This window comes from Mesoplodon densirostris, chromosome 15 (genome assembly GCF_025265405.1).
Source record: "Mesoplodon densirostris isolate mMesDen1 chromosome 15, mMesDen1 primary haplotype, whole genome shotgun sequence".
NCBI classification, from domain to species: Eukaryota; Metazoa; Chordata; class Mammalia; order Artiodactyla; family Ziphiidae; genus Mesoplodon; species Mesoplodon densirostris.
The window spans coordinates 24408727-24431238 of record NC_082675.1 but is presented as its reverse complement, the minus strand read 5'-3'; the positions used below and the strand labels follow the sequence as shown (position 1 = coordinate 24431238).

The following is a 22512-nucleotide window of genomic DNA, read 5'->3' as shown; positions in this document are numbered from 1 at the left end:
GGTCTCATTTATTGAGCATGTATGTACTGGACACGTGGTAAGCGTTTTGTTGATATAATCCTACTCTAACAACGCTGTGCAGCAGATATTATTGTGCCCATCTTACAGATGAGCAAATGGAGATGCAGGCGGCTTATGTGACTTGTCTGTGGACACTGAAGAAGTGTGTAGGGAAGTTGGGAGTTGAACAAGATGCTGTGCTTCAGAGCCCACCTCCTTCACCATGGTGTTAAGCCTTCATAGTGTTGTCACTTGGCTTCTCCCAAACTCACTTTTCTCAGGTATCTTCCTTGCTAAACTGAAGAAGCCAGAGCTAATGTGCGAGGGGTACCTGGTGAAGGGTGGGGGCCCACTAGTCGTGTTCAGAGCAGTGACCGGGCTGGTGATCTTGGGAGGAAGCAGGGAAGAGGCAGGTGGGTAACTTGGGAGACTTTGCTGTTAAATTGCCTTTGAGAGATGCCTTTGTCTCATGCTCAGACTAAAGCAGCACCAGCAAGTGTGGTCTTTTCACCTCATGGTAAAGATCAGGCTTCTGATGAGAAAAAGCCCATCTTTTTCTTAACTGAGATGAAATCTGAATTTCAACCATTCTTGTATCAACATGGGAGGAGCCAAAAGTAGCAAAATATATCAGTAGTGTCACCTCCTCACCTTACAGATGCAAAGAGACAGGACTGGAAAGAGGTGACAACCAAGACCCTGTCCCATGGGTTTAATGGCAGCGCCTCAAGTATCAGTAGAATCCAGAGGTCCAGGCTTTCTCACCCCATTGGTTAATTGCCCTAGCTACTGCGTTTAAGATAAACAGGTACTCTAGTTGCATCTTGGCTGCAAGAACGAAAGGACGGGGAGGGATGATGAGTGCCTTTGAATCCATTTATATCTGTGTTCCAGCTTTCCGTTGAACTTGGTATGTAGAGTTTTCTGCAGGCATGTAATAGTGCTGGGAGTATAGCCATGGACAAGACAAATGTGTTCCTTGCCTGCATGATTTTAATACAAGTGTGTGTTGAGCACCTACTCTACAGGGCCCAGTGCTAGGTATTGTACATATGGTGATGAATGAAACAACTTGAATATGTATTTCACTTAGAAAAAACAATTATGTAGAAGGAGGAAATGGTTAAAACCCTCCACTGATAGAAAATTTTAATTTGTATTCTCTCTAATGAAAAGTATATGTTCATTCTGGACTTCCCTGGCAGTCCAGTGGTTAAGACTCCATGGGGCATGGGTTCGATCACTAGTCAGCGAACTAAGATCCTGCATGCTGTGCAGTGCAGCCAAAAAAAAAAAAAAAGAAAGAAAAGTATATGTTCATTCTGAAATGTGATAATAACACTTGCCCTTAGTTATCTTTCCTGGGTCCCTGGCTTTTTGAGACTATCATAATAAATGGCCAGTTGTGTTTGTCTGTCTGCTAATGCATGTTCCTACCCACTCTCAGTTGTCAGGCCCAGTTTGCTCTCAAGCTGGCATAAAATTACACATGGGGCACTTCTGCTGCTTGCATCTCTGTTAAGAGATGTTCTCATCTCAACACACAAAAAAAGAGAATAGGAGAAATACTGAAGTTTTTTTTGTAAGAGTATGAACTAAGTACAGACTCTGTCTTCTGGCTCTCATCCTAAAGTAGGAAGACAGGTTCTGGTGGGTTAAATGAGTTAGAGAGAAGCACTGCTCTAGTGGAAAAGGACACAAAGTTGGCATTGATTAGGCTATTAAGTTGTTTACCTTTTCTAGGGCTCGGTTTCTTTGTAAAATGAGGAAAATACCTCCACCAAAGTAGTCATTTTAGTTAAATGTCAGTCTTTAAGGAACATCGATTACCTCTGCTGGTTGGCAGTAAGTGTGTGCTGACCCACTGGAGAGGCTGCCCGTTGCCTTGTCCATGGCTCACAAACGTCTGTCTCGCCAGCTGCCTTAGGCCCTCAGAAGGCCCAGGGTTCTGAGGCGGCAGGCACCTCTGTGGAGGGGCGGTGCTGCCTTACACACACAGCACAGCATGGAAGAGCACTGATGGCCCACCTAGGGTTGAAGTTTCTGCCACCTGTTAGTATTGAGACCTTGGGTAAGCAAGCCACTTAACCTTTCAGTTGTTGTCCCCTGCCTTGCTGTCTAGCTTTTTGAAGTGTTACTGGAATGAAAGCAGATGATAGCATTTAGCCTCTCTTGGTCTAGAATATCCTGGATGAATAGTGAGACTGCAGTCCTGTTGGGGCCTTTTGAGAAGGGATGGGTCCAGGCTTTGGCACTTTTTTTTCCTAGGAGGACTTCATGTCTGCTGTGATCTTGAAACTATAGGCAGCTTTTACATCGGTGCTTTTGCAGGGAGGGGCTTTAGGAGTTCTCTTCTTCAAATTAAAAAGTTGATTTTCCAGTATCTCAGTGCACTTATTTTAAAAGGAAACAGTCTGTTTTTATCTGAAGGATTTTGCCTTTTGCCCATCCTCTGGCTAAAACTAAGATGTTAGCTTCCTTCAATGGAAACTTGGTAGCTTCTCTTAGACCTTATCTTCCCATCCTAACAACCAGACATAACTCAGTTTTAAATGAACCAGGCACTGCAGAGTAAGACAAAGCTGATGAGAGCAGCTTTCCTGCCTCAGAAAGCTCAGTCTCACCAGACTGTTCCTATAATATAGTGTGATAAGTACTCTGAGAGATAACACAAACATTATAGAGAAGGTGGTGATTAATTTTTTGGTAGGGTAAAAATGGGTAAGCAGTGCAGACTTCCTAGTGGAGGTGACATTTGAGCTTTGCCTTGAAGGATGAACTACAATTAGTAGGCAGATGAAACTTGCCCTTGGACTAGGTTTCACATAAATACCTTAGGTTGCTGAACCCTGACTTAAAGTGGTGATGCAGATGCATGGGTGAAAGCAGAGCCAAATTAATGTCATTCCATTTTTAAGCAGTAAGAGAGGCTCAAAAATTGTCCTTTAAAAAAAATTAGAAAAAAATCCACTACATTATAGAAAACTTGAAGAATGGGCAGAGGAGGGATCATAATCCTTCCTAAATCATGTTGGTGTTCTGACTTGTTATTAAGTCTTTTTTCCTCCTCTGGCTTCTGTAGGAAGGGAACTGTTTTACTGTTGCAAGTGCTGCACTGGCACAAGAAGTCTGCTTTTAAAGTCATCTGTGGCTCTTCTGTATGTGTGACGATGCTGAGGCCACAAAATATGTCTGGAGCAGTTTACATGATCAGACTGTCTTTGTCCGGTTTTGCTTTCAGGCATGGTCGAGTGCAATGGAGGAGTGGCCGAAGAGGATGAGGTGGACGTCATCCTTGAACAGGAGCCTGCTGCTGATCAGGAAGTGCCAAGGGATGCCATCTTGCCCGAGCAGTCCCCAGGAGAATTTGACTTTAATGAGTTCTTTAACCTTGATAAGGTGCCATGCTTGGCTTCGGTGAGTGTAGCAGCATGCTTATAAACATGGATGGAGCAACTGTAGGGTTAAATTTGACCTGAGTCTTTAAGATACCTCTTTTTAAAGCTTTATTTTGCTTGATGATTGGGAGCTTTTTGGCTTTTATTCTTAAATATTATATGAATTTTTGTTGGCTTCGTTTTGAGAGGCTAAGTGGAAATGACTAAGTGAGAATTCTATACCAGTTAACTTTTTCCAGGTTGTTAGCATTGGACTAAGAATTCTTCAGATATTTAAGAACATTGTCTGCTTTTTAAGTTGTTAAGTGTTTGTTGTGGAGGTGGAATTTTATAACTGATGATCAGTATCATACTGATCTGCATTCCTTGGGTAGGGCTGGTTAGGTGGTACCTGTGTGATGTGATGGTTCTGAAAACCTTTCAGGAAAAGGAATGTGGGATACTATCACTGTTGCTATTAAACTGTTGAGGTCTAATCTTTCTCGACTTTTAAAGTAGAAATAGTAAGACATCCCAAATCTTCACTTGGTACCTGCCCTTGCTCCTGTCCCCTTCGGCCATTTAGGGATTAGTAATGCCTCACCAAATTTTTGGAGAAAAGATAAAACTGTGGCCTATGCCCCCAGAATTGAGATTTTTCTGTGGTTGCTGAAAGAGTGCATAGGACTGATGAAATAGAATTTTAAAAACCATTTGACCAAAAGCATCTGTACATCCCAGATGTCCTTTACAGGACATGAAATATAGCAAGTAAGTTTGACCAGTCCTTTAGAACTAGTGGTTCTAACTTAACTTACTCCTCTCCTTAACTGTAACTGCTTCTTGTTTGATCACTGCATGAATGGACAAAGCTGGGCATGACAGAGAGGCATGCCTTTGTCATTTGCCTGCCCCCAAAAGCCTAAAAGATGGCCACCTGGAATAGGTGAGCAGACACTGCATAGCACTGATAGGTACAGGGCCACAGGTGAGTTCTAGGGCAGTACTTCTCAAATTCTCTATGGTGAAGGCCAGGTTTTATTTCCAATCCATTGAGGACCAATACTTTAGTATAAAGTACAAACATCACAGCAATGCCCAGTTGCTATAAAAGTTGCTAAGCATTTACTCCGACTCTCAACTTACCTCATTGTGGACCAGCTTGGCCCAAGACCACACTTTTCTAAAGCGCTGTTCAGGAATATGTGGAGGGCGGCTGCAGATCAACCGGCAGCTGCGTGGTTTTGCTCCTTAAGTTCTAGCACAGTTTTAACTGTAAGTCCTCTAGCCAGATACGTCACTTACAGTGAGCTGGCCAGTAGTCGTCTGGCTCACTATGAGCAGAAGGGTTGCATCCAGATACGAGTTTAATTTACTTGATGTAAAACTGAGTGATCCTCTCAAATTCTTAGCTTTTGAGGGGACAGTAATTTTTTATTTTTATACTAGCTGTGTTTAGTGACTTTTTTTTGCATTCTCTTAGAAGACAGATTGAAATCTTATTGTAAAAAGTTTTCACAGCAAAAGGTCAAAATGTAGAGGCCTGTACTTGCCTCCAAATGTGAGTACCTGTGAAACTTACCTGTGTACCTAGGCAGAGGAAGAATTCAAAACTAAACTTTAAATAATAGGTAACATGCATACAGTGCTGATTGTTTTAGGCTTTATATCCAATAAGTCATTTAATCCCCACAAAACTCTTGTAAGTTAGATTACTACTGTTTCTGTTTTACAGATGAGGAAGGCAGGCACAGAGAGGTTTAAATAACTTGCCTAAAGTCACATAGCTAGTTAGTAGTGGAAACTGAATTCTAATCTTTGTAGTTTCAGTTAACAGCCTTTACTCCTTATTCCCCCCAACTATACTGCCTATAAAGCATAAAAGGGAGGAATAGGAACTCAGCACCGTCTTATCCTTTGGCCCTCACCCAAAACTTGGTTAATTCTGAGAAGGTACCTGGCTAGGAAATCTCTCCATGTTTTTCATGGAGGTACTGCTCATTTAAGGTGTATATTCTATAATAGATTCCCTTAAAAGCAAAGCTGGGATCAGTAAAAAGAGATGCTCTGGTTGTGCTGTATAACCAGCTGGACTCTATTATAATGCTCAGAAAATGACCACTTGGGAAAAATAAGAAGGGCTATATAAGATTTGAATATCAGCTGACAAATGATATAAAGTGTTTGAGGTATAGTACCTGGCACTTAGTAGGCCCCACAGATGTTGGGTATTAATTGCCATAAACAGAATTACACCTATATTTTTAAGCTATATTTACTGGCATTGCAATACTTTAGAAGTTGACAGCCATGAAAATCTGTACAAAATGAAAGTTTAGATCACATGTGCAAATAATTTCAGTTACGTAATTAAAAATAAGCTGATTTTAGATATGCAGCTCTTACTACAGTACTTGACACATAACAGGTACATAGAAGTATTTTGAATGAAGAAAAAGGAAATCAAAACAAATCCTAAACTATGTAGAGTGATGAACAGGAGCATGACATAGAAAAACCTTGGTGGAATAATCAAAAGTGTGCTAAGGTGAAAGTGTGTAGCCTTAAATGGATTCATTACAAATCCAAAGAAAAATCAAACTAGAGTGAAACAAATACAAAAATATGGAAATTTCCATAAAAGTGGAAAGTAATGAAAGAAAAGCATTGATTAGTAAAACTTAGTAATTGTCAAAGAGCAAAAATATTTCACAATATCTGTATCAGAATAATATGAATCCTAGGATATGACTAGTCTAAATGACCTTTGATGGACCAAACTAACAGTCATATAGGTTACCTTAAAAATGCTATTGAAAATGTAGTCTAGAAAGAGCAGCTGAAACATACCAGACTGCAGTTCACAGTCTCCTCTTCTTGACTAGCTTAGGCTGTGGGATGTAGCAGCAGTCAGCTGAGTACCAGTGTGCATAAGGGGAGGGAGAGACTGGTATTAGAGTATCCCTGCTGGCTCTATGGTAAAAAATGACTGACTAGATAAACTCTTAGGATTCTTTTTGGGTTCAAAATGCTCTAGCTTCTTGAAATTGGCATTTCTAGTAAGTGGTGTGTAAAAGCGACTTTGTCTCTACTTATGTTTTAGCTATAGTAAAACTTAGCTTCTCTAACAAAGTTGGTCACTGATCAAAATATGGAAATGACTTTCTTAACACTATCAAATCTTTAGAAAATGTCCAGATACCTTATATTCACTTCCTTTTTCATGTTCTTCCTGTGTATCTTCTGGCTTTTTTCCTATACAATATGATCAGAGGAAATAAAAACAAAGTGCAAAGCTATTTTTACTATTTTTAAAATTTCAAACTCTTTTCAAAATTAAAATATTTTAAACAGCTGTAGCTTTTACTTTTAAAAATTCCTGTTTATCACCAAGGTGGTTGTGTTTTGGGTGTAATTCCCAATTTTTCACAGTGAAACATCACTTTATAAAACATCACAGTGAAACATCACTTTATAATTATAATATAATTATAATGCTATAATTTAATGATTGCAAATTAGTGGACTTGCAAGTCAGCATTTGCTGGCATGGCCTGTTTGTTTACAATCATTTTGTATTCGTGTCTGCAGGGTTTGCCAGTACTTGTCAAAGCCAAATCCAATAAAAAAGTCGGTCTTTGCCCTAAAAAAAAGGAAAAAAAAGTCAGCATTATTTAAGGTATGAGAGTCTACAAGTGGAATGTGATTGAAACTTGAATAATACCTAAGAGAATAGAAGTACCACAAGTAATCAATGTCTCGGTCTTGTGTTGAAGAGAATTATTTGTGGCTTAGATTGGGTATGTGTTATGAGAAAATTCTTCCAGATAAGAATAAAAGAATAAATCTAACCTTCCACTGCTGAACTTTGACTAGAAACTGGGGGTTTTAGACTTCAGATAAAACAAAGTCCCTAACTCTGTCATCTATGTACCAGTCTTGAGAAAAACCTGTTTTCTGTTTATGCCTTATTGTCAAGGATGTGCCTCATTTTTGGATTGATATTTGCTTTATCTTGTCTGTTCTAAATATTGATAAGAGAACTGCATAAAGATCAATTTGGATATTTAATTAGATTTATAATGGGGTACAACTGAAAATTTCATTTTCAATGCTTAAATTTAGTTTTTAAGAAGGATTGGTAATAGAAATTAGTGTTATGAAACAGCGTTGAAGAAATTACTTCTGATCATAGTGCATCATTTAATTGATCTTATTAAACCAAAAACTATGGAGGTCAGATTTAAAAGAAAACGAACACCTGAAAACTTTCCATTAAGTTCAAACAGATATTAGAGATCAATTAAAAGTTCATCTTTCACATTCTGACTTGGACTTTGACTAGGAAATATGACTTGGAAATATGATCTTTATGAGCTCTACTTTTTAGCTTTTGGGTTCTGAAATTGTCAGCATTGGATTTCATGATGTTCATCACAACCTTGAGGATGCTGAAGTCTGAAGCAAGGGTTTTCTTTCATCAGCTCTCCATACCTGATGCTTAGTTGAAGGTCACTCATCAGCTTGGCAATGGAATGCTTTACTCTGATGCTGATTTTGATTTTGAAACTATACCCTCTTAGAACATTCATGGATTTTCTAATGAGGCAAAGATAGAAAACCAGAACACTTTCTATGGCACAGAGGTTTTGCTTTATATGCTTAGAGAATACATGGTTGGTTATGCCCAAGTTTGGGTTACTCAGAAATGATCCAGGAGGGGAAGAAAAGTTAAAGATGTTCAGAATCCTAAGTTCTGAGGGTGTTTGCCTTCAGGTCAGCAGCATCAAAGGAAGTTTCAAAGTAAGTGACCCTTTCTTAAAATTTGAACCTTCTTGTCCTTTTCACCTAGAAACTATTATCTTAGCTTCTTTTATCTTTCCCTTTAGATGATAGAAGATGTTTTGGGAGAAGGGTCAGTCTCTGCCAGTCGATTCAGTAGGTGGTTCTCTAACCCGAGCCGATCAGGAAGCCGATCCAGCAGTCTTGGGTCAACACCGCATGAAGAGCTGGAGAGACTTGCAGGTAAAATTGCTTCAGGTTCTGGTCTTGGATGTAGACTTGAGCTTTGAACCTGATATGGTTCATTTTGTCTTCATTAGTCAGGGGTCCATTAAAGGGTTCCTGGATACTGAAAAAACCCTTCAATTGGTGTCCTTTTAATACTGTTGAAGATATGTTTCTGTGCTTTATTGGGACCAATTAATTATGAATATATTTACTTGGAATACTAGGTCTGGAACAAGCCATCCTCTCTCCTGGACAGAACTCGGGGAATTATTTTGCTCCTATACCATTAGAAGACCATGCTGAAAATAAAGTGGATATTCTGGAAATGCTACAGAAAGCCAAAGTGGATTTAAAACCTCTCCTTTCCAGCCTTTCTGCAAATAAAGAAAAGCTTAAAGAGAGCTGTAAGTTTTTATTAGAGTCTGCTTTAGATATTTGAAACATTTGGATGCTCTGTCTTAACGGCAGAATTGGTTCTAACAGACTGCTACCTCATCAAAAGTCAGATAGATGGTGGGTTTTGTTTAATGTTCTTCAAAAAAACTTTTTACCTCTTTGAGAATCTGGTAGTCACTGGGTCACGAGCTTCATGGTAAGAACTTTTCTTCTAAGTCCTCCTTACCTGGAACCTGAGTATAACACTCCCGTTAATGTTGTAGTCTTCCCGAGCATAACTTGGCAGCTCCTCACACCTCTGCCCCAGTCTGGCATGTTCTTGCTTAGGTTATTAAGCCCTCAACATACAACCTTTGTGATATAACCATAGTGCAGGTAGCACTCTTGCTCATGTTGGGCCATCTGGGATTCCTGTCCCTGGTAATAAGTCTCCGAAAGACTCATTACAAGAAGTCCTACTGCAGGATCTCAGTGCCTTCAGTTTGTCTATTTTTGGTGTTAGCCTTTTCTGACAACCTCACTTCAACTGTGAAATAAATTACATTCACCTTACCCATCATGGTATACAAAGAGAATTCCTACCACATATTCCTTTGCTTCGCTTAACCTGGACTTTCTCAACCTTTCAGCACATTCGGGGGTTGTGCTTTCAGTGGAAGAGGTAGAAGCAGGGCTCAAGGGCTTGAAGGTGGACCAGCAGGTGAAGAATTCAACTCCCTTTATGGCAGAGCATTTAGAGGAGACCCTGAGTACTGTGACCAGCAATCGACAGCTCAGAAAAGATGGAGATATGACTGCGTTCAACAAGCTAGTGAGCACCATGAAGGCAAGTGGGACTTTGCCTTCTCAGCCCAAAGTCAGCGTAAGTATTTGGCACAAACCCCAACCTTTTCTCCTTTTCCCTCTTTCCATTCCACTTCCCACCCAATAAATGGCTTTTAAAAAAGGTATTCTGAGTAAGTTGGAAATTCTTTAGTAGTCAGTTGGTCCTTGCTACTTTTGTGTGTTTTTTAATTATCGCTATACTGTTTGTTACTTGAAAAAGCAGGCTTGTGGTTAATCTGTAGTTACTGTGCATAACAGTACAGTGATTGAAAGATTCAGACATAACTTGCTTATCTTAACTCACTGCTGAAAAAAAAAGGTGTAAACATACCTTTAGGGATGAGCTCCAGAGAAGGTTTTCTGTTTATTCAGCTACTTAAGTTAAAGTAACTTACCATATTTTTAGGGTAAAATCTTTTCACAACTTCTAATTACTCCCAGATACCTGAGATTACTTGCTTTCTTGATTAGGCAGTTGACAGGTATACATATCATTTGTAAAGTATCTAAGATGAATTTTTCAAGACAGTTGCATTCTGTTAATTTACTAATAAAAACAGCTGTGACTCCAAACTTGTAAAACACCTTTAGACCTGAAGTTGGGTTACAGGGTGACTGCATGTCAGTAAATGCAGGTGTGTAGCACATACTGGTCTTTGTCATAACACATTTAGAGGGCGCCTCTCAGCCATGGTCTATGTGTTACTGTTGCTAACCCTTGATGATACAAAGTGAAAGGGAAATGGTAAATCTGAATAATAAATAAAAACATAGACTACTCTAGTTGCTAAGTTATAGCAAATTTACCAAACTGAGTTTTGCCTCTTGTTTTTCCTGACACCTTCTTGTCTGAGAGCTACAGGTTAACCACGGGAGAAGTAGCTGTTTCATTGTGCCTTGTACCAGTGGAGGGCAGCTTGTTTTTGATGTTTCTTTTCTGACCAGCTGTTAGTGCTAGATCCTAACAGACGCCATTGTTCCTGGCCTACCTACCTGACTCTCTGCCTCTGAAAGGAGGCATCTCAGATAGGTAGACTTATTTCTGTGTATCTGACCACACCATGCCAGTTATAGGGGAATGTTCCTTGTAAGCTGCTTTAGATAATTTCCATGCAAAGAATTACTAGATATAAATGCTTTCAAATGAGGACCAGATTACAGGACTGCAAACTATCCTGTTGTGCTTTCTTCTTATTGGGTTGGCCAAAAAGTCCATTCGGGGTTTTCTGTGATTTAACGGAAAAACCCAAACAAACTTTTTGGCCAACCCAGTACCTTTATGTCATGGTGATTACGTGCTGACTACAGTGGTAAGGGTCAAATCTTGTAAATAGCCACTTCTAGTGTAAGTAAAGAAATGGGAGCAGGGGAATTCAACAGTTTACCTGATGCTTTTGAACATCTTGTTTCAGATATGATTCTAGGGTTTGATATTAACACAGTTGACCCGCAGTTGTGAGGATAACTGGTATGATGTTGGGGTTTCAGTGCTCTGAAATATATCTGGCTTCAGCTGAGGGAATGAGCCTCAAACACACACATAAAGGAATGGATGATATAATTTAAGGTGCTAGGCAAAGAGTAACACAAACTCAACCTAGAAAAGAAAGCAACAAGGAAATAATGTAATAAGTGCACTGGGCATTATCCCAAAATATTACTTGATTTGCATGTTGTTTAAGTTTAAGTCATGGAATTCTTCCAAGCTTTTAATTACTGTGACTGTGTGTGTTATGTATACTATTTCCGATCTGCCTCTGTTTTGGTTCAATCATATTGTTTGTCCCCAAAATAGGACATGTTGGTTCAGTCTAAACTCTATTTCAAATTAAATTGTAGACACTATCCTCCAAATATAGTAAGCCATGTAGTATAAAGTTGCCTATTTGTTTTTTGGGGTTTTTAAAAATAAATTTATTTACTTTATTTATTTATTTTTGGCTGTGTTGGGTCTTCGTTGCTGGGCGCGGGCTTTCTCTAGTTGCGGCGAGCGGGGGCTACTCTCCGTTGCGGTGCACGGGCTTCTCATTGCAGTGGCTTCTCTTGTCGCGGAGCACAGGCACTAGGCGCGCAGGCTTCAGTAGTCGTGGCACGCGGTCTCTAGAGCGCAGGCTCAATAGTTGTGGCGCACAGGCCTGCTCCACGGCATGTGGGATCTTCCCAGAGCAGGGCTCGAACCTGTGTCCCCTGCATTGGCAGGCGGATTCTTAACCACTGCGCCACCAAGGCAGCCCGTCTATTTGTTTTTGTTAAATGGAATTAAATGACTCTTGAGGAGATCTTACTAAAATCATTTACAGTCAGTTCCAATTCCAAAACCAGCAATGAAACACTTGGATAGCTTTGGGCTATTTGTCACTCCTGAGGACATTGCTGTGGACCTTGGCAGTTCCAGCTTGTGGAAGGGAAACTGACAGAGAAAGCACTTCAGGCAGAGCTAAGTGGACACAAGGATGTCCTGAAGCACCAGAGGTAATACAAGTTCGATGCAAAATATAACTGCTGCTGCATTAAAAGAGCTAAAAGTGGAGGATATGAATTTTGCCCTGTATATGAGACCCATTTGGAGTAGCTTGTTAAAAAATAATAAAGTTTAAATTTCCTGAAATATGAAACTCTGAAATATAACAACTTTGGCCAAATTCACATGTTGTTTACTAGGTTTTTCATACCATCTGTGGTCTATAAATCTTGTTAAAGACAATGGGTAGCAAAGGTTGCCTGGAAAATTAAAATCTATAGATTATCAAAATTTCCTACTGTGGCTTCTCAGTAAATAAGTGTTCCCATTTCACCATTTTCTTTTCCCCTTCTTTTGGTCACAGTGTTAGAAATAGTAAAATGGACTTAGGGTTACCACAGAAAAGACCTTGTCTGAGGGTCTCTGAGTGGACTTTGCATGTACATGTGACAATTCTTTCTGTTCCAAGATCTTTGGGACCTGTGTGATGAGAGAGTGGGACAGGTTGATCTGACTTTTCTGTGATATGGACATCATTCTGCTGTTAAGTGCCAACTCCCTGGGGAGTTTTTATGTTTTCTTGTGGTGGTCCCCAATTAATCTATAAGTTAAGTATGTAAGAAGGTTAAAACCAGTTTTCCTTTGATTTTTTTAGCGAACGCTTGAAAGCCATTTGATGTCCCCTGCTGAGATTCCAAGCCAGCCTGTCCCTAAGAACATCTTGCAGGTACTTCACAATCTTATACCGAGGCCTTGGAGTCCTGAACAGTAGTCCTCTGAACTGGTTTTGTGTAGTGGTCCACCTTTGGGCCTTAGAGAATGATCCATGTTGCCCGGCAACGAAGGATATGATGTTGCTGCCTGACATCGTTCTGTGTCGCTTGTTAATCTCAATGTGGCGTGGGGAGGTGGCTAAAAAAGATGATGAAGTAAGCACTTGGTTTCCAGTTTGCAGGTTTGCAATTTCTATGGAAATTTAAAGTATCTAACTTATATTTGTAGCACTAACTTAAAGGAAATGTTGGTAGCTGAACGTTCAGAGAAATTTGTTGCATGTACATGTGCCAAGTCCTTCAGTGCAGCAGGAGGGAGATTCATCATTGGCTTCCAGAATTTAATCCACAACCTCTGACTAGGAGGAAGAACTAGGTTTGTTCACAAGGATTTGACTTTTCTGCCTTTAGGAACTTCTGGGTCCACCTGTTCAGAGACCTGCTTCTTCCAATCTTCTGAGTGGCCTTATGGGGAGCTTGGAGCCTACGACATCTTTACTGGGCCAAAGAGCACCCTCTCCTCCCTTGTCACAGGTGTTTCAGACGAGAGCAGCCTCAGCAGACTACCTTCGTCCCAGAATACCATCACCAATTGGTAAATGCTTTTGTGCGTAGATGCCTATCTGTCATCATTTCCCCTCCCCTTCCCCTAGGTTATACCTCTCCCTTAAAACTGGCAAAGTCTTTTTCATGGGTATCCTTGAAAAATTTTAAAAGAAATGTGTTCATTTGTTATGCTTTTTTCAGGGGGTGGTAAGGACACAGATGTGGAAGATAGTTTATTATCCAGCTGCCCTTCTAGATAAATAGGTTCATGTTGAAGTTTTGTACTTTTGAGGTTGATCTAAATTGGATCCAGCTTTTTAGTCATCTTCCTTATTTTGGGAATTCAATCTAGAAAAGTTAATTTGACTCCTTAGGTTTTTCCTTAATAGAGAAGTCAGAGTAGTGACTCTCCACCAACCTGGTGAAGTTGTACACGACCAACTGGGAGGTCCTGTGGCTAATTCAGAACATGAATGGAGGAAGCACTTCCAGAAAGCTGTCTTAGCAAAGTGTTGTACAGAATCTCAGTGTTCCTGCACCTGCAACCACTTTAGGCTGCTGGCTGCTCTGGCCCCTGCCAGTCATACCTTGAGAGGAAGTTTTTGTAATCTTTCCACAGTTAGGGAGATATAATGGAAAGAGTATGAACCTCAGAGCACTGGCCTCTGCTTTGGTATCAGCTGGTGTGGTTGCAATGGGCCAAGTCACTGGCTAGAAAAGCTATTCTCTCCCAGATAGAGGTCTCGGCTCTGAAAGAAACAAAACTGACAGCTTAGCTGGGAAGATAGATACCAGCAGTTTGAGTCATTAAGTGCTCTGATTGAGGTCCACAGAAGAAGAGAGACATCATCAGCCCAGGAAATCAGTACTTCCTGAAAGAGATGGTGTTCAGCGAGGAGCAGCATGCATTGGTGATAATGCCTCTTGGAGGTACAGGTGCTGTCTTGACACGCACTGAATCTTTAACCTTCCCAACAGGTTTCACACCAGGACCACAGCAGCTTCTCGGAGATCCATTCCAAGGCATGCGCAAGCCCATGAGCCCTGTCACAGCCCAGGTCTGGCTGAGCTCTTTCTCAATCTGTTGCTTGCTTTTTACCATTATTGTTGCTTGTGGGATAGAGAATTAAATTGCTGCAGTGCTTGGAAGTGGTTTTGAATTATAACTCAAGCTCAGTGAAGGCTAGAAAATTGGTGAAATTATGTCATACTTAAATAGCTAAAATTTTGTTCAGTGGATGGCAGCACAGTTTAGTCAGGTTTGCAGTATCTCATTTCTCTCAGCTGCTGCTTAAACATACCTTTTCCAAAAGAGCAAAGAGAGACCTTTGTAGAAAGTACACTGACTGTTATTCTTCTGCTGAACCCCCTCTGCCACTTCTGTTCAGCAGATGAGCCAGCTAGAATTGCAACAGGCAGCTCTGGAGGGACTGGCCCTGCCACATGACCTTGCAGTGCAGGCAGCAAACTTCTACCAGCCTGGTTTTGGCAAACCGCAGGTGGACAGAACCAGAGATGGATTCAGAAACAGGTAAATTATTAATCCTACCCTTGTGGAGACTTGCAAATTAGTTATCCATAGTATAACTTCTGTTTTACACACTGATGTATTATACAATATATGGTGACAGTTACATCTCCCGAATGTTCAGTAGAGGAAATCGTATGATTGCATTCTAGTGCAGGGGCATAGGCTTTTCATCCTATATAATTTTATTTATATTTTTCATTTAATGGATTCGTCTTTACAGATGTAGCTAGCATAGCTACTTATTTGCAGTTATGCTTATGAAATGATGAAAAGTAAAACTACACCTAGCTTCCTCCCCCTCAGATTCCTTGTTGAGTATCAAACTGTGCCTTGATTCAGGTTTGTTGATCAGAGCTGTTAACAAATGATTGCTGACTTCACTCTCCTCCCAGTCTCTCCACTAGTTTCAACAAGTAGTGAAATGAAATGAACCATAAGTTGGGGAGGAAAGGGTAGCAATATTGTTCTTTTTTATTGTAAAATAAAACAAGCAGAAAACTGCATGAAGCAAATGTATGGCTTATTGTAAGGTAAACTCTTGTTAGCTACCCAGAAGCCCTCCTTGTGCCTTATCCCGATAATACCCCCTTTCTCCAGAAGTGACCATTGTCCAGTCTTTAAAAGTAATCACCACCTTCGTATTTTTAGTTTTATCACCAAAATGTGCATCCTTGAACACTATACTCCTGCCCCATATAGTATTTGGTACTTAAGCCATATTTGTTTTGATGTGATTATTAAAATTGCTGTCTCAGTGTCTTCCTTTAGCTGGTTTTGTATGTTGAAACTTTCAGAAAACATTGGGACCAGTAAGTACCCCATTCCTGTGCATAAATGTATCTGATCTATATAGCCCTCAGCCTAAACAGAGAGCTCAGGACTGGTCTGCCAAGCCCCTTCACTGGACTTCTCTCTACAACGTAACGATTTATTGATCTTCAAAGCACTTTTGATATCCACAATTTAATTTGCTCTTGGCAACAACTCTGTGAGGTAGATGGGGTAAAGAACTGCATTTTACAGATACATAAACTTAGGTTTTTTAAATGTGACTTACTTGAAGCTAGCAGGTAGATCCAAGTCACTGTCAGTGGAGCCTTCAATTTTTAGATCAAATGGTAGGCCTTCCCTAAATACCCTGTACACAGTTGTGTCCCCCAACAGATGTGGTTTCTCCTTGCCTTGCTTTATATTTTTATTGAACCTATCACCTTCTAGCATTTTTTTTTCTCCCTGCCCATAGTAACCCCTCTGCCCTGCAAACACAAGAATGTAATGAAGCCAGAGATTTTTGTTTTGTTTACTGCTGTATCCCCAGCACCTAGAACAGTGTCTAGCACATAGTAGGTGCTCAAATATGTTTATCAGAAGGAATAAATGATAGGTCGTGCAGAACCACCAGATTGGAGGTTACCTCTTAGTCACCCAGAGTACTACTGTCTCTCTCTCCCCTTGTCGTCATACTCAAGAGTCTCAGGGTGGCAGCACTGGGGCTTACCTGGTACAGACTGGAAAGAAGCCATGAGTTTAGGATTCCCATCTGCTTATGAGTCAAGAGAACTTCCAGAATCATTGACTGTACTTGGAGCTTTGGCCTTTGCAGTACAAAGTCTGACATAGCTGAAATGCAGTGAAGCTTTGATTAGCCAGTGAGCTCACATAGTTCATTCTTCTCTCAGCCTGTTTATGTCATCATCAACTGTTTCCTGTTTTCTTCCAAGTTAAGAGAGAATAAGTAGGATGTCTGGGGAGAGAAGGGAAGTCTGCTCTTTTAAACTTTATTTGGGAAGCCTGGGACCAACCCTGTTTGTAGACCAGGAGTAGCAGGGAATGCTTCATGTAACTGGGTCCTAAAATAGCTCAGTCTTAGTGCTCTATTTGACTTGAACCAGTGTCTCACAGAGCCTCAGTTCTATGCCAGGCACTGTGCTACTCAGTGTTGCTCTCTACCTTCTGGAGCACAGCCTGCCCTACAGAATAAAGGCCCTCCTTAGCCTACCTCACTGGAACAGTCAGCAAGTAAACTACACACTAGCCCTGGATAACCCTACATTCCCAAGGCCTTCCAGAGTCCCTGTACCTGTTCCTTCTACCTGAATCATTGTTCTCCATCTGTAGTTTCTCATTGGCACACTCAATGCAGCTCCTTCCAAGAGAAGCTTTTGCAAAGTCCCTGCATTGTAGGGGTATCCTCTCATTCCTTCTACCCCTCATTTTCCCATTGTACTTTGTTGGTACCCTAATATTGACGTTCCTTGTTTGCCCTAGGTTAGTAAGTATCTCCCCCACTAGATGAGGGTTCTTGCAAGGCCTGGGACCATGTATCATTAAGCTTTTGTCTTTCCTCAGAACTTAGCACATGGTTTTGCATGTTAGACACTTATTAAATGCTTGGGGAATTGAATTGAAGAAAGGAAATGGGATGCTTCCTAGGCTGGCCTTGAGTTTTATGTGGTTTTAGAACTTGGAGTTTGAGCAGCTTGGGGCTCACACTGATAATTGGTTTGTTCACAGGCAACCGCGAGTGACCAAGTCCCCAGCACCTGTGCATGGAGGGAATTCCTCTTCCCCTGCCCCAGCCGCCTCCATCACAAGCATGGTCAGTGACCTTTGCCTTTGTGAATAACTCCTAGGCTTCTCCCTGTTTGGTTGTGCCTATGTTGGATCACTGTGTACCCCAAAATGTCCTTGAGTGCCTTCCACAGGAGTCAGTGATTTAATAGACTTTTATACCTGCCTATTTATTAGGCCCTCCCCTCTCAGGATACAGTCTAACTCTTAGGATTCTAAGTTCTAGTGAAGCCCCTACCTTGGGGAAAGTGTGTTCCAGCAGATAGACAACTAAGAGCCAGAGCATACAGGGTGGTGTGATATGTTCAAACGAATGAAGAATTGGAGTGGGGAGCAGGGGAGTACAGGGGTAAGGATGGGAGGTGAGGTGACTGGGCTTGGAGCATGGGAAGTCCAGAGAAACATGGTGGGAGTTCACAAATTCAGATTCAGGTCTCAATGCAAGTTAAGGCTGGGATAGAGAGGTTTGCTTACTTGTGGTGACAAGTCAAGTTTTACAGCCGACTCGTGTACCAGCATTATTTATCTTTTTTAGGTTTCTTCCCCCCACAGACCTTTATCAGTCACCTAGTCAAAGCTGATGAGGGGAAGACTATTGCTCTGTACTTCAGGACCTCAAGTGGGTCTTTGCACTAAGCACCCTGAAGGCAGGATCTAAGAGCTTTTCTGTTCATAATTCATGCCCTGTCTCCTGCCATCAAGGATTTGTTCAATGAGAAAAGTTGCATGCATAATAAAATCATCAGTGTAAAAGTAGGCAATAAAGAGGTGGGAACAAATGACCCCAAATAGTGAGTACTGGTGGCTGAGGAGACCTTTAAGAAGATAATTGTGGATTTTCTGGTAGCCAGGTTAAGATGGGAAATATTAGGAGTATAGAGAAATTTAAGTTCTGTGGTTGTCGCTGAAATGTCCTTTCCTAGCTGGGAGGGCTGCTGTTTGAGGGTATACTTCTGGCCATGTTCTTTCCCCCTTCCCAGCCTAATCCTGAAGCAGAGGCTGCATAGGCAGATCCCCATCACCGCAGACAGGTAGGTTGAAGCTTCTGTGCTTCAACTACCTTTATGCTAGAGCTAAATCTAGGTTTTGATGAAATTGTGAGCATGGGATGGTGCACTTGGGCCACCGCCTATTTGCCCCATCCTGTTGCTTTTCTTCCAGCAGCTAGAGACCAGAACGTTGGAGTTGGCCTCTACCACATGTAGCCAGAAGGGGACTCTTTCAGCTTCAGTAGTTTGGCCAGTTGATTAGGAAAGGCATTTAAAGAATGTGTTAATACTGTTTTTCTCTGCAGCTTTCTCCTTCCTTCACTCCTACCTCAGTGATTCGTAAGATGTACGAGAGCAAAGAGAAAAGCAAGGAGGAGCCAGCATCTGGAAAAGCAGCTCTTGGTGACAGTAAAGAGGACACTCAGAAGCCCAGTGAAGGTACTGCAGAGCTGTTGAGGATATACTGCCCAATAATGTGACAGAGCATCAGCCTGCAAAGCCCTGGGCAAGACCCCTGGTTGCTTTGGACCACAGTTCTGTGTCTAACAGTGAGAAGGGTTGGACCAGCTCACAGTTACTTAAGCCACTTGAAATTCTGACCAATCTAACAGTGGCAGGCATGAGTGCTGGCATTAGGAAGAACAAGCATTAGTTTAGGATCCTTATTTTGGCTTGAATTTTTAGTACATTTATTTGGCAAATTAATAAAAGTTCAACCAGGTTTATTTCTGAAAGGTTCTCTCCAGTCTGTGGAGACTAATCATCCAATAAAATCTGCAATGGGTGAAGCATATAGGAGGTGTGTGAGAGCCTTTTATAAATATGTAGAAAATGTAAGAGGTTTTTAGGGGTTGCACAGTTGGGATTTTAAGGACATAGTGAAACAGATTCTAATGAGTGAGGTTTACATAGGTCTAGAGTGTTGGTCTGAGAGTTTTTTGCCTGTGAGAAAGAGTCTGAGAAAAAAAAAAGAAATCTTGTTGGTCCTACTAAAAGGCAGTTCAGATTCCTTCACCAGACTATAATTACTCTTTAAGCTTTCTGTTGTGATGGATTTGCATAATTTTACTCACTTGATTTTCCCCTTCGACTAAAAAGCATGTTAATCCCAAGCAGCTGACTAGGACAGGACTAGCTCCCACACAGATGCAGACCACAGGCATATGGGCAGACCAGGGTGCCCAACTGAGTTAGACCACCAGACCTGATATGCCAGGCTTGCTTGCCCATAGCTATTCCTGGATTGGGAATATTATAAGAACAAAGATGTGGGCTTCTTAAAAGTTATCTCATTTACAACTTGAGTCTTTGGTTTTTTTAGAGTGTAGCAAAAATAAACACTTGCAGCAAGGTGTTGGAAGACTGGAAAACTTGGGGTCTACTCCCAGGTCTGTCCTTAACTACCCATGACCTTGACTAGGCCTGTTCATAAGGCAAACGATGGACCCTATGATGCAATCCTCTAAATCTGTTGAGGGGATCAAATAAGGATTGTGAGCTAAGAAATGAGTTACTGGATCATTGGGAGGACAATGTGTTTGAGAAAAGTTTGCCAATACCAAAATATTCTCTTTCTGGATCCTTACAGAGAACCTTCTGTCATCCAGCTCTGTGCCCACTGCTGATCGAGACTCTTCTCCCACTACAAATCCCAAACTATCAACCCTACAGCGGTTTTCATGTTCCACCCCACTATCCCAGACCAATCGTTACACCAAAGAACAAGATTATCGACCTAAAGCAACTGGGAGAAAAACACCCACCTTGGCATCCCCAGTTCCAGGAACACCTTTTCTCCGCCCTGTCCACCAAGTCCCCCTTGTCCCCCATGTCCCCATCGTTCGGCCTGCTCACCAGCTTCACCCAGGGTTGGTCCAAAGGATGCTGGCCCAGGGAGTACATCCACAGCATCTTCCAAGTTTGCTCCAAGCTGGTGAGTTTCTGACCTGGCATGATGACAGTTGCTAGAACTGATGAAGGTTTTCATCCCTAAAAAGATGTTACTAGGTTTTTTCCATTTTAACCAGTGGGTCCAATCTGATCTATCCCTTAGTCGATTAAAAGATTAGGAACCTAGCATTGAGCATTCTTCATTCTTAATAAACTTCCTGATTAGCAAAACTGTATAGTCAGGCTTGAAAATTTCCAGGTAGATTGTTTCTCACCAGTCTCTTCTCTCTGCCCAATAGGTGTGCTTCCTCCTGGGATGGACCTGACTCATTTACAGGGACTATCTGGCCCAATCCTGGGTCAACCCTTTTACCCTTTACCTGCCACTAGTCACCCTCTCCTAAACCCTCGTCCTGGGACACCTCTGCATCTGGCAATGATGCAACAGCAGCTACAGCGCTCAGGTAGGTTCAGAAATGGGCCAGGTGAGCTGAGAACGGGCTCAGGCTTAAAGTTTTTGAACCAGTTTCCAGTGAAGGGGATAAAATGACACTGACCATTCACCCTAGCAAGACTGGGATAAGGGTGTAATCAGAGAATAGGATGAAGTAAACTGACCTCTGTGGGATTTGGAATTCCTGTGAAGACAGTGGGAGAGCCAGGTGTGCTCTGGCTTTTTTTTTTTTTTCCTTTTGTCCCTTTGCCTCTTAGAGGAGGCTGAGAATCCTTCCGACAGATTCAGCATAGGGACTGCCGAGAGTAGATGCCCTCTCACCAGCTTATGTCATTGCTTCTGCTTGTCTTGGAAAGTAGTGGGCATGTCATCTAGGATGGGCTCTCAATATGGATTGCTTCTGAATAGCTCAGCTTTCCAAGGTACTGTCTTCTGGCATTTTGCAAAGGAACTTCCTAAAGAAGCCTAGAATCAATCACGTGGTAAAGAATTCTGTTTGGAGTTTCATGGATAGGATTTGAGTGAAGCAGGGCCTGCTAGAGAACTACCTCTCCTCCTTGTGCTCTGAATGATAACCTTCTTATCGCCACAGTTCTTCATCCTCCAGGGTCTGGTTCCCAGGCAGCTGCTGTCAGCGTTCAGACGACGCCTCAGAATGTGCCCAGCCGGTCAGGCCTGCCTCATGTGCACTCCCAGCTAGAGCACCGCCCCAGCCAGAGGAGCAGCTCCCCCGTGGGCCTTGCCAAATGGTTTGGCTCAGATGTGCTACAGCAGCCCCTGCCCTCCATGCCCGCCAAAGTCATCAGTGTAGATGAACTGGAGTACCGACAGTGAGCAGGGCAGCAGGCTTGTCTAAGCCTGGACCTTTTGGTGGCACCCTGGTCAGGACTCTGCTTCCTCATCTCATGTTGGTTTATGGGCTTTTACTTTGTAGCACTCTGTGCAAAGCTGTTTAAGGGCACCCAGGCACCTGGTGTTGTCTGCATTATGATGGAAGGAACTTATTAACCAATTGAGTGGAGCCTACATGGTCTGAATACAGGATGCAGTGTTGTCAGTCCTGAATACAGGAAACAGTCTTTTTTTGTAAGATATGTGAATGAAGTGTTAGTGTCTTCACCAAAAGGTGGCACCTTAAGGGTTCTGAGGAAATAAATGTATAGACCCTTATGTACAGACCTGTGTATAAACAACTTGTACATACATATAGGATAGCTTTTTTGAACTTATACAGCTGTACATAAAAGTAGCTGATATTAGTTAAGCCTGTGTCAACAGTTTGGATTTTTTTTCACTTGTACATTTGGGACTTTTTCTTTTGGTTGATTAAAGTTGCATATGCTAAGTGTGTGAATGAAGTGAAGGGCATTGTTGTGTTTATTTCTTTCTGAATCCCTTCCTCTTCACTAGGTTCTTTGAGGGAAATTACCTTAAGTTTTTTCTTTAAAACTCATGGAATTGAACTCTCATTTGGGAGAAGGAAGCTATGGCCCTCTTTCTTGAGCCTTAAAGACCCCAATGGGCCAGTTTAGGCTGGGCTGACCTTACAAGTAGTATTGATTGTGGCTAATACCAGATGATGGTGTGCAATTTCTAAGTCAGCAGTTTGTTGCCTTCCTGTCCTCCAGGTCAAAGTCCCCTAAAGGGAAAAATGGGGCCTTAGAGTTCTGATTCAATCCATAATTTTTT

General features: G+C 41.6%; 1 protein-coding gene across 6 annotated transcripts in view; it reads left to right on the top strand.

Moving 5' to 3' along the window:
• Nucleotides 1-22181, top strand: part of EIF4ENIF1 (eukaryotic translation initiation factor 4E nuclear import factor 1) — a 41441-nt gene extending 19260 nt beyond the window's left edge. For 4 of the 6 annotated variants that reach the window (XM_060119774.1, XM_060119773.1, XM_060119770.1 and 1 more), the window contains exons 7-19: nucleotides 3242-3417; nucleotides 8267-8402; nucleotides 8612-8791; nucleotides 9413-9645; nucleotides 12725-12796; nucleotides 13254-13437; nucleotides 14367-14446; nucleotides 14777-14919; nucleotides 17434-17518; nucleotides 18785-18917; nucleotides 20068-20412; nucleotides 20669-20833; nucleotides 21416-22181. In XM_060119774.1, the coding sequence (XP_059975757.1) occupies nucleotides 3242-3417; nucleotides 8267-8402; nucleotides 8612-8791; nucleotides 9413-9645; nucleotides 12725-12796; nucleotides 13254-13437; nucleotides 14367-14446; nucleotides 14777-14919; nucleotides 17434-17518; nucleotides 18785-18917; nucleotides 20068-20412; nucleotides 20669-20833; nucleotides 21416-21657 (2174 nt within the window). In that variant the 3' untranslated portion in view covers nucleotides 21658-22181. The remainder of the gene's footprint in view (nucleotides 1-3241; nucleotides 3418-8266; nucleotides 8403-8611; nucleotides 8792-9412; nucleotides 9646-12724; nucleotides 12797-13253; nucleotides 13438-14366; nucleotides 14447-14776; nucleotides 14920-17433; nucleotides 17519-18784; nucleotides 18918-20067; nucleotides 20413-20668; nucleotides 20834-21415) is intronic. The other 2 variants (XM_060119771.1, XM_060119772.1) reach the window with 2 other exon arrangements.
• Nucleotides 22182-22512: the final 331 nt, after the last annotated feature.